This window comes from Pteropus vampyrus, unplaced genomic scaffold, assembly GCF_000151845.1.
Source record: "Pteropus vampyrus isolate Shadow unplaced genomic scaffold, Pvam_2.0 Scaffold131, whole genome shotgun sequence".
NCBI lineage: Eukaryota > Metazoa > Chordata > Mammalia > Chiroptera > Pteropodidae > Pteropus > Pteropus vampyrus.
In genome coordinates this window covers 862,932-874,903 of record NW_011888912.1, presented here as the reverse complement: position 1 = coordinate 874,903, position 11,972 = coordinate 862,932, and the positions used below count along the sequence as shown (strand labels likewise).

Below are 11,972 nucleotides of genomic sequence, written 5' to 3'. Positions count from 1 at the left end.
TTAAATTTTATGTCGGCCGTAGAGAAAAGAGTGATAAATAAGATAGACACGGGATACAGTCAAAACTTATTTATTTCTACTATTTTTTGTTGCTATGAGTTGTATCACAGTTTTCCCCAGTACATATCTTTTTATTTCTACTATTTTCTAACCATTTTTGCAATTTAAAAAGTCACATGACCAAAGACCAAAGAATCAAGGTAAATAAAAGATCTGGCAAAGTAATAATCTATAGTGCATGACACGTGCTACTTGATACAGGAGCGATCATTTAGCTGTACGAAAAATAAAGTTTACCAAACCGGGTATTCGGAATGTTGATAATATGTTGAAGGTGATATTATCAACATGTGATATATTATGATATAAAAGTACTATGTTAACATATTGACCAAAGATTTACTTTGGACAACTATTTTTTGCACTAAGAGTGAAAAGTTCGGAGTCGAACTTCTAAGACTTTTAAAGTGTGATTCCCTTAGATTTCAGAGCTTCCCAGTTATTGGAAGGACAGTATAACGAGCCTTCTCGTTCGCGATGACAGAAATTATAACCTTACCTCAAAGTCGTACTGCGTCGAGTAGTAGAGATCTTCCACGATGAAGAGGCAATTTTGCTGTGATTTGTTTCCAACCTGGGTGCCCCCAGTTTTGATGTCCAACTTGTAGCAGCATTTCTGGGGACCGTTGAAGTCCAGAGGCGGCTCACAGATCACACGTATAGTGTTGTCTGACGTCCGGGAGATCTTGACGTTCCTGACCTGGCTTGGCGCTGTCGGGGGAAGACAGAGTGGTCACGGGCACCGTTCGGTGAATGCGTGTTTAGGCGACTCGATGCTCTGGGTGTGGGGGACGCGACGGGATCAGGGACCCCGAAGGCCTGCGCGCCACCCACGCCCTCCTCCCTTGCCATGCCGGAGTGTCCCCACGAGCACCTGCCCAGCTGCATCTTCATGACCGGCAGCAAACTGTCTTTGTTCTCCCTGATAGCTCAGAAATTCAGGACAATAACAAGAGCATGAAGCTCGAAGACGTGGATTTTTAAACCGAAACCTCACGCGTCTGGCCCTGCAGAGGACACGAGCCTGGTGCCAGCTGGGGCCCCGGCGGCCGCAGTGCTGGCTCCCACGTGTGGCTCTCGTCTCTGACCGTGGAGGAGTTAAGGTGCCCCTGGGAGGCAGGTTAGCTGTGGGCTTTGAGACGATGGTGGCAGCGTCCGTACAGGTGGCAAGGGCCAGGTGCCACCGACACAGAACCCCGAATGGGAAATGCGCCCTCTAATAAAACGGCAGGCGTTCAGTGTCACAGAGGGAAACGCCGACGAAATAGTGTGTTTTCCGGAGCGTTTGGTCAGCTAAGGGGAGGTTGGCAAGCGCACGCGTGGTGGGCGAGACGTCACTGGGCGTCTGTCTGCGGATAATCTTCCGGATAATCGGGCACACAACAGACCGTTTGTTTTCATCTAAGTCAGGTAGGTACTTAATTGCCTGAAATCTCATAGATTGTACTGGTTAATACGCCCTCGTACTTCATTCTTATAATTCTCATGATTGTATCTGAGAAGGATATAGACACAGAGGACCCAGGGAGACAGTTGGTTAAGTATCGTATTTAAAATTATTATAAAAAACCCTAGATGTAAACAAACGAGCCAGATCAATGTATTTCCCATAACTTACGCGCTTCCATTGTTCTAAATGTGCACTCCTTAGAAGTTCCTTTACGCCGGACTTTCCCCACCACAAAGGCATGCACTGACACGTTATACACTGTGTAAGGTTTCAAATCTCGCAGAGTATATTCGGTCAGACTTTTAGGCAGGTCGTAGCACTCTGAACCTCAGGAGAAAAAAATGGACGTATTCATTAGTCATTAAAAGTCAAGATGACCACATATTTAATTGGGTGTCTACACGAACTCGTTCTTAGTCAACTCCAAACTGAGTGACTGAGAAATAAACACGTCCTCGGTGCTCAGAAAAGTACGCGCGATTGCCAGCAACCGTGCCAACAAATCCCACTGCAATAAACACACGCAAATATTTAAAGAGGAGGGTTTCGTGTGATTAATTTGGTACGTAAATATTTACTAAGCTCAGGCACTTTATGAAGATGGTCTCTACCCTTTCCGAGAAAACACGGTCCACGGCGGATATTACGAAAGTCTTGAGTTGTGATGTTCCAGAAAGATGAGTCGTGAGCGAGCCTCTTTCCGATGCTTAGCTCCCCAACTTTGACCACGGATATTAGGCGCTGCGATGGAGTTTAGATGCAGAATCCATTCGATCGCCGATAGCCAGGTCTGTTCTACCGTAACGTGCAGGTTCCCACTGGCAGGAGAGTCTGAGCTGCGCATTCAAAGGCGAGTGAAACCGAGTGTTCGTGAGGTTGGGAAAAACGTCACAAAGGGAAGAAAAAGCTTTCTGAGTTTAGGGACAGCGGATTCTGGCTGGGGTGGCAGATAAACAGCAGACCCTCGTTTAAGTGTCTTTTAATTTTCAGGCAGCAGAGTTAGCATTTGTGAGGCCGAAAAATCAGTAGCCACTGGCCATTTCTGAGTAGTCAAGTGACATCAAGAAAGAGGGTTTCAGGGAGGACCAGCGCGGAGGCCACCCGGCCGCAGTGACAGCCATAACAGCGCGAATGCAGTCGCCATGGAAACGGTGAGCAGGCCGCACCTCGTGCCCAGCTCTGCTCTGGGTGGCGCACGTGAGTCAATTAGCCATTGTCCCACACCCCGTGTTAAAGGTGAGAGAACCGAGCCATCTGTCCGTGACCTCACAGGGGGCCGGGACCCAGCCAGGTTGGGGCCCGGGACCCAGCCAGGTTGGGGCCCGGGACCCAGCCAGGTTGGGGCCCGGGCACCGAGGCTCCGGGCCCAGTGCTCTGGTCTCCACCACGGCACGCACCGTCCGTGTGCACTGGGCGAGACAAGGGGCTGCGGCGAGGCCGAGCTCTTTCTCACACTCGGGGATGTGGCTTCTCCGGCCACGAAAGGGAGATTCGGCGAGGTCCCTCCTGGCATGGGATGCTGAGCCGCAGGGGGATGAGCGTCTTGCCAGCCTGGTCACGGGGCCGGTTCTCGGGAACCCCCGCCAGCTCGGCCGTGCCCTGTCCCCGTGAGAATGCTCCTCGAGGACAGGAAGGGTGTGAGCTCGGGGAGCGGCAGGCGAACCCCCAGACTCATGGCCCCTGCCAGCTCCTCACGTGGGCTCTGGCCGCTAGGATGTCCCGGCTTCTCACTCAGCAGCAAGCCCAGTGGCAAGGCTCCGCTCTCAAGGCCGACTGGGCTCCTGCTCAGGGACCTAGTGGCAGATGTTCGCAGTGTCCTCTCTCGACCATCCCGCCCCTGAATTAGCTGACTTCCGTCGTTCTGCGAAGCCTCGCGCTCAGTCAGTTTGACAGAAGTCAAATCACCGACTGGATGTTGAGTGGGGCATTTTTCAAAAGCTACTTCTGTTTGGGGAGCAAAGTTTTCAAGGCTTAGAAAGGGCCGAGGGCTCCCCCGTTTGCTGGAAAAGCTGAGATGGAGCCCGATGTCTGAAGGCCTCCGCCTGCTCCTGCGTTTGGAGACCTTGTCCCTGGATGTCGCTGCACAGGGCCGCTGCACCGGGCCGAGCGGAAGCGGTGCCTGGAATTTGCTTTGCCTTCGAATGCGACAGAGCTGCTCCACGACTGGGGAGGCTTCGTTGTCACTTGTCATCGTTAAGTTAACACACGGGACTGCGTTGGCCACGGGATCGCACGCCGCACGGTCGCAAGGGGCACGGTCGGAGCCGTTGGCTTTGAACGTCTGGCTCCGGCTCCGCGGTCCTCGGCTGCGCCGTGGCGACTGTGAACACAGCCGCGCACCTATCCTGTGGCGGCCGTTACTGAAACGCTTAGAAAAATCTTCAAACGTCATAAAAACACCCGTTGGACAGAGGGAATGAAATAAATGTCGATGACGTTTTCCCTCCACTTTACATTCCTAGCTTTCAGAGACACGGACATGATTGAATTACGGAATAATGAAACGAAATTTAGTACCTAATTAAGAAGTAACATAAGCGGCAATAATAGTTCACGGACTTCATTCCTGTGATTCCGTTTGAAATAATGAGAGTCGTTTAAAAAGTTGCTTTCACCGTGCGGGAACCCTATGAACTCTGCCTGACTTCGCTGCAGTGGGCGTGGGTCTCGCTCCGCAGGTGTCAGTGAGCCAGGGGACAGGTGCGGACACTTCTCAGGTCCCCGATTCCGACTGCCACATGTGGGCAGCTCCAAGGGGGCTTTCCACAGTCTGTGCTTCGCCCGGGGTGGATTTGCTTGCCGATGGACGTTTTGCGGAAAAGGTCACACACCGAGGCTGACACGGCCCAGCTTCTGCTCCCCTCCCTACCCACCCTGGCTGCGCGTTACGTCTGGATAGCCATAAATGCAAGCGGCACTAAATAAGAAGGAACTGTGCTATTGTCAAAACAAGACGAAAACCGAAAATCGAAAAACAAGAAAAACGAGCCAGTTGCCAAAAAAACCAAAAACAAACCAAAACCTAAACAAACAACCTATCGGACTGCTGACAACCCGATACGTCCTTCTTAGCCTCGTTATGCAAATGCAGGCATTTCGACATGTATAGATTACAAAGGAGCAAACCAACATCGATCCATACATTTCCACGTGCGCTCTGGCCTACGAAGGACGCTGGAGAAAGTGAGGAATCCGGCTAGGGATGGCAGGCAGAAGACGCGGAGAAGCACCAAGAGAAAACCGGTACCCAACGCCGTGTCTGCACAGAAGCCGAGCAAAGAGTTTGTACCAGAGGCGTCCAGCGAGGCAGGGATGTGGGGAGTCACTTAGGGACATGTGAAATCGTGTAACAAGGAACAAGGCTATTTGTGTACTTGGCAACAATGTAAGAAGTTGAGATTGTAAAGCGCTGGCAAAAACCGGGAGGTAACTGTTCACATGGCAATCACTGCACATTCCTTGCTACAGTTTAGCAGAGAGTTCTGAGTGTTGAGAATCGCATTGTTCTACTAGATAAGTAATCTGGCTAACCTTGATTCTTGACTACTGTCTTTCTTATTGTAATGTTATAAATAGTGTGTTCTAAATAAACTCGGGGACACAGACACGGCTTGAATCTGTGCTCCCTCCTGCAATTCTGTCTGTCTTCTTTCTTTTCCTCAGTCCATGCTCCCCCTTTCAGGTACCCTCAATTGCTTCGTCGGCTGGCTCCGACACAGGGATCTAATTGTTGTTTCTTCCTTTCTCACAGATCTAACTGCCAGAATGAGGGGGGTGTCTCAGGGGCCGCGTCTGCTCTGAGACGGCCCGCTGAGCCTCAGCATTCGCTACCAGTGTTTGAGACACTTCGTTGTCCAGATGTTTCTTCTCGCAAGTGGCCTCTCATCTGGAGGACTCGCGATCGAACGAGTCACCGCCCGTGTTTTAGACGACGTTTGTTTCTGCGGAAGTCGGATTCGAACTTGACTCCAGGACTCCGCCTGCCGCGAAGCCGGCTGCCGTGGCCGAGTGGGTGTCCGATCGCTTACGGTCAGGATTTTGTGTGTATTGGCTGGGTCCAGTTTTGGAAGGTGTTTGCTTGTGGGCAGAGTAATGAGTTCACACCTGTGTCACTCGCTTATATGACATCGGAGGGCTCGAGACCTCAAACCCCATTCCTAGTGCTTTCCAACTAAATTCTACACAAATTACCTGAAGATGAATAACAAAGAGTAAAATTATGATATAGACTGGGAGGAGGGCTCCAGGTGATCAGTGCGCTGTTCGCATCATTTTTCTTGCACTCGAGTGTCCGAGGTGCTTCTGGCGCTATGGAAAGAATAAGAATAAAATATAAAAATTAAGACATGGAGAAGGCAGTCTGTCTTCATATTATAAGCATGCACAATTAATAGTGTATTTTATTTATTTATTTTTATTGGTTGACCTCACAGATTGCAAGAAACCCGTCAGCTTGCAATCCCTTATTTTTTAATTTTTTTACGCCTACGGCACCTGGTGGTCTCCCATTGGAGTACTAACCAGGCCCGACCCTGCTTAGCTTCCGAGATCAGACGGGATCGGGCTTGTTCAAGGCGGCATGGCCGTAGACGAGAGTATTTTAATTAATTATGAATTAACAATGAAACTAAACGAAAGACACTGGTCATATTAAACTTACTTTAGAGGTCATTTAACTGAGGAAATGTCACTCCCGAGTGGCACTGTGACATCTCAGTGTTCCACCCACTTGAAGATAGCTGAGAACACCCTCCCTCTCATACATGTGAGTGTCTGGCTATCGGGATTTCTAGAAGCTCTGTACTGAAAACCGTCATTGGTGGTACTGATAAATTTCGCAGTCATTTGAAGTAGCGTTTGTCATTGCTCCCAGTAACTAGCCATCGGAATTTGAGATGAAAAATGTGAATAAATGCTTATAGCAAATTCGCGAGGTATAGTTTGCATTCAAACACACTGGAGGTACCGTTTGACGAGTTTTGACAACTATATGCACCTATATAATCAACATATAGAACCTTCGTATCACCCCGAAGAAGTTCTTCGCTGCCATTCCCCGGCCCCCTGATCTCCCTTGCCCGACCCCAAACACCCTCTGACCTGCTTCTGTCAATAGAGACCAAATTTGTCTTTTCATCCATTTCACCAAAATAAAATCGAAGCCTAGGCCCTGGGCGTGTCTGGCACACAGCACCCGACACGGAGCTCCAGAGGCCGCTCTCGTCATTAATCGGTGAGGGGCGCTCTGCCGCGGGACGTGCCACGCTTCACCGACTCAGGCCACTGTCGCTGGCTATCTGGGTTGTTTCCAGGCATTTGGCTACCGTGACCGAGTCTGCTATGAATATTTGTGTACAAGTCTTTCCTCTTCGATAAACACCTGGAGTGGCCTTTCTGGGTCATTACTTTACATTCTCATCAGTGGTATCGTCGGCCCTTTTAATTTTAGCCATTTTGGTGAATGTGTGAATGGCCAAATGCATCACAGCAGAAACGTATTTTTCATTTGTTATATATAGCGAAGGGATAAAATCCCCCTAAAACATCACTTGATCTTCTTTCTATGAGGCTACAAAATTTCCCCAAATCATGTCCTTACTTTACTCAAATCTGAGCGTCTGTGTTTCAAGAGGCGCATCGAGCCTGTTTATAGCTACAGCGACCTTTATCTGCTGTGGTGTGTTTCTGGCATGTTGCCCGTCGCTTTCTGCGTAATAGTCTTTCTCTCCCCCATCCTCCCCGACTCCTCCTTCCTCTTTTTCCCCCACCACCCTTTCCTTCTCTAATGTAGAATTTTCTTTAAAATTCCATCACTTTCTTCTCCTGCGTCTCGGTGGGCAATACCATCTCTTTCTCTCTCTCTCTCTTTTTTTGATGGTCGCTCATCAAGGATCCTGCGCGTAACTAACTCAGTTTTCCCTCGAGATTCTAAATTCAGTTGGAACCTTCTCCGCTTCCGCTGAGAGTGGAAGTTTAACGCGTCTCTCTTTCTTCTCTCCTCCGTCTCCCAAATGCTATTCTTTTCCAGAACGTTCTTCTCCCGATGTTATTGGTGGTTACAGCCGTTAGTATCTGTGCTGCGGGCATTTGAGTGATAATGATTGCTATTTCGCCATCGATGCTCGGGTTTTATTAGCTAACGTTCTCTCTCTCTGTCAGGGGCTGGACGTGAGAGTGGGCGGGGCGGAGGGTACCGCACCCGCGGGAGGAGCCGTGACGGTCAGACAGACAGGACGATGACGTGGGCAGCGAGTGGACAGACATTTCGCTTACGACAGTTTTGTTTCTACCGGTGGCCTCACGATGGCCTACGATTTGGATCTTCTGTCGTTTATGTCTAAATTCTATTCTAAAAATTTGACACAAGTCCATTTTCTGAAAGCCTTTCTCCACACCTGCAACATCATTTTCGGGGATTCTCAAAAACTCGTAAGACTATAAAAAGAAAAGAAATTTTATACATAAATGTAAGTAAAATACTCACCTCCAAAATCTGTTTGAATGATTTCTTTTTTTTCAGTAACAGTATGGTCATTATAGAATATTGTTGCAACACAAGTATAATTACTGTTGGGTTTAAAGTTGTCATATTCAAATTTCTCTCTCTCTTGACTAATGTTACCTGTAAAACATAAGTATTGCGCGTGACTATATTAATACGATCTATGACATTTCACTTTTATTTAGATTTCACATTCGTAATTCATACCTTTTAGATTGAAAACCTATGCAAAGAGTCAAAATAATAAGGAAAAGATCGTCACTATCACGATGCATTATTTTGCCACACTCAGTTTTAAAGACAGCATTAGGAACTATAACTGACTTTGAGAGTGTCCTTCACTTAACGCATAGAATTCGTTCACTGTTCTTTGTACAGAAACCGAGACTCGGCCCGAGTCGGCCTTTACCACTGGGTACCTCAGGCCATTGTTTGGTCATTGGTCCATCATATGTCTGCTCCTGCTTCCCTCTCACTGCCATGTCACAGCCAGACATCACCCCTGCGACCTGTGACGGTGGCCAGAGTCACAGGCCATGCCATGCGTGTGTGTTCATGTCTGTCTGCCTGTCTGTCTTGCCAAAGACGGCCTCCCTTATGCCAAGGGAGGGAGAGTCCACTTCAATAGCTTCAAATAAAAAGGAGTAGGAATCATAAAATCCTGAATCCTTGAAAAGGAACGATAGCTCCATTCTCGCGCCCCGATCCATCCCTAGAGGCTCCTTCTAGTTTCTCCTCCCACTTTCCGTTCATCTGACTGTTCTAGAAGTTAGCTGTGTGTGAGCTTGGCTGGTGGAGGGCTGGCCGGCTGCACCGCTGAATCATCTGGTCTTACACTGGTTTTCCTTTCACTGCGTATGTATCGTCATTTTTCACGACACCTTTCTTTGATAATCTCTCCTACGATGCCTTGTGTGTAACAGTTGCCGAGGAAATGCTTACAAATTGGCTATTACTATTTCAAAAATTATTTTCCAGGGGAAGTATCTGTCTATTTTGTGAATTTGAGTGATATAGAGAATATAATGATTTGACTCCAAAGATACTACGGAGATAAAGAGAGGGAAGGAAGGAAGGAGGGAGGGAAGGAGGGAAGGAAGGAAAGAAGGAAGGGAAGGAGGGAGGGAGGGAGGGAAGGAAGGATGTGAAGTAGCGTTTGTCATTGCTCCCAGTAACTAGCCATCGGAATTTGAGATGAAAAATGTGAATAAATGCTTATAGCAAATTCGCGAGGTATAGTTTGCATTCAAACACACTGGAGGTACCGTTTGACGAGTTTTGACAACTATATGCACCTATATAATCAACATATAGAACCTTCGTATCACCCCGAAGAAGTTCTTCGCTGCCATTCCCCGGCCCCCTGATCTCCCTTGCCCGACCCCAAACACCCTCTGACCTGCTTCTGTCAATAGAGACCAAATTTGTCTTTTCATCCATTTCACCAAAATAAAATCGAAGCCTAGGCCCTGGGCGCGTCTGGCACACAGCACCCGACACGGAGCTCCAGAGGCCGCTCTCGTCATTAATCGGTGAGGGGCGCTCTGCCGCGGGACGTGCCACGCTTCACCGACTCAGGCCACTGTCGCTGGCTATCTGGGTTGTTTCCAGGCATTTGGCTACCGTGACCGAGTCTGCTATGAATATTTGTGTACAAGTCTTTCCTCTTCGATAAACACCTGGAGTGGCCTTTCTGGGTCATTACTTTACATTCTCATCAGTGGTATCGTCGGCCCTTTTAATTTTAGCCATTTTGGTGAATGTGTGAATGGCCAAATGCATCACAGCAGAAACGTATTTTTCATTTGTTATATATAGCGAAGGGATAAAATCCCCCTAAAACATCACTTGATCTTCTTTCTATGAGGCTACAAAATTTCCCCAAATCATGTCCTTACTTTACTCAAATCTGAGCGTCTGTGTTTCAAGAGGCGCATCGAGCCTGTTTATAGCTACAGCGACCTTTATCTGCTGTGGTGTGTTTCTGGCATGTTGCCCGTCGCTTTCTGCGTAATAGTCTTTCTCTCCCCCATCCTCCCCGACTCCTCCTTCCTCTTTTTCCCCCACCACCCTTTCCTTCTCTAATGTAGAATTTTCTTTAAAATTCCATCACTTTCTTCTCCTGCGTCTCGGTGGGCAATACCATCTCTTTCTCTCTCTCTCTCTTTTTTTGATGGTCGCTCATCAAGGATCCTGCGCGTAACTAACTCAGTTTTCCCTCGAGATTCTAAATTCAGTTGGAACCTTCTCCGCTTCCGCTGAGAGTGGAAGTTTAACGCGTCTCTCTTTCTTCTCTCCTCCGTCTCCCAAATGCTATTCTTTTCCAGAACGTTCTTCTCCCGATGTTATTGGTGGTTACAGCCGTTAGTATCTGTGCTGCGGGCATTTGAGTGATAATGATTGCTATTTCGCCATCGATGCTCGGGTTTTATTAGCTAACGTTCTCTCTCTCTGTCAGGGGCTGGACGTGAGAGTGGGCGGGGCGGAGGGTACCGCACCCGCGGGAGGAGCCGTGACGGTCAGACAGACAGGACGATGACGTGGGCAGCGAGTGGACAGACATTTCGCTTACGACAGTTTTGTTTCTACCGGTGGCCTCACGATGGCCTACGATTTGGATCTTCTGTCGTTTATGTCTAAATTCTATTCTAAAAATTTGACACAAGTCCATTTTCTGAAAGCCTTTCTCCACACCTGCAACATCATTTTCGGGGATTCTCAAAAACTCGTAAGACTATAAAAAGAAAAGAAATTTTATACATAAATGTAAGTAAAATACTCACCTCCAAAATCTGTTTGAATGATTTCTTTTTTTTCAGTAACAGTATGGTCATTATAGAATATTGTTGCAACACAAGTATAATTACTGTTGGGTTTAAAGTTGTCATATTCAAATTTCTCTCTCTCTTGACTAATGTTACCTGTAAAACATAAGTATTGCGCGTGACTATATTAATACGATCTATGACATTTCACTTTTATTTAGATTTCACATTCGTAATTCATACCTTTTAGATTGAAAACCTATGCAAAGAGTCAAAATAATAAGGAAAAGATCGTCACTATCACGATGCATTATTTTGCCACACTCAGTTTTAAAGACAGCATTAGGAACTATAACTGACTTTGAGAGTGTCCTTCACTTAACGCATAGAATTCGTTCACTGTTCTTTGTACAGAAACCGAGACTCGGCCCGAGTCGGCCTTTACCACTGGGTACCTCAGGCCATTGTTTGGTCATTGGTCCATCATATGTCTGCTCCTGCTTCCCTCTCACTGCCATGTCACAGCCAGACATCACCCCTGCGACCTGTGACGGTGGCCAGAGTCACAGGCCATGCCATGCGTGTGTGTTCATGTCTGTCTGCCTGTCTGTCTTGCCAAAGACGGCCTCCCTTATGCCAAGGGAGGGAGAGTCCACTTCAATAGCTTCAAATAAAAAGGAGTAGGAATCATAAAATCCTGAATCCTTGAAAAGGAACGATAGCTCCATTCTCGCGCCCCGATCCATCCCTAGAGGCTCCTTCTAGTTTCTCCTCGCACTTTCCGTTCATCTGACTGTTCTAGAAGTTAGCTGTGTGGGAGCTTGGCTGGTGGATGGCTGGCCGGCTGCACCGCTGAATCATCTGGTCTTACACTGGTTTTCCTTTCACTGCGTATGTATCGTCATTTTTCACGACACCTTTCTTTGATAATCTCTCCTACGATGCCTTGTGTGTAACAGTTGCCGAGGAAATGCTTACAAATTGGCTATTACTATTTCAAAAATTATTTTCCAGGGGAAGTATCTGTCTATTTTGTGAATTTGAGTGATATAGAGATTATAATGATTTGACTCCAAAGATACTACGGAGATAAAGAGAGGGAAGGAAGGAAGGAGGGAGGGAAGGAGGGAAGGAAGGAAAGAAGGAAGGGAAGGAGGGAGGGAGGGAGGGAAGGAAGGAAGGAAGGAGGGAGGGA

At 47.7% G+C, this 11,972-nt stretch overlaps 1 protein-coding gene and 1 pseudogene across 1 annotated transcript in view; both read right to left on the bottom strand.

Annotated features, from left to right (window-relative positions):
• The window catches only part of PTPRC (protein tyrosine phosphatase, receptor type C), a 91,722-nt gene that overhangs the window by 22,047 nt on the left and 57,703 nt on the right, over positions 1-11,972 (bottom strand). The window contains exons 8-11 of the mRNA XM_011367310.1: positions 10,796-10,933; positions 5,702-5,818; positions 1,679-1,837; positions 560-771 (exon numbers count right to left, since the gene is read on the bottom strand). Of these exons, the coding sequence (XP_011365612.1) occupies positions 560-771; positions 1,679-1,837; positions 5,702-5,818; positions 10,796-10,933 (626 nt within the window). The remainder of the gene's footprint in view (positions 1-559; positions 772-1,678; positions 1,838-5,701; positions 5,819-10,795; positions 10,934-11,972) is intronic.
• LOC111744302 lies at positions 5,993-6,101 on the bottom strand (annotated as a pseudogene).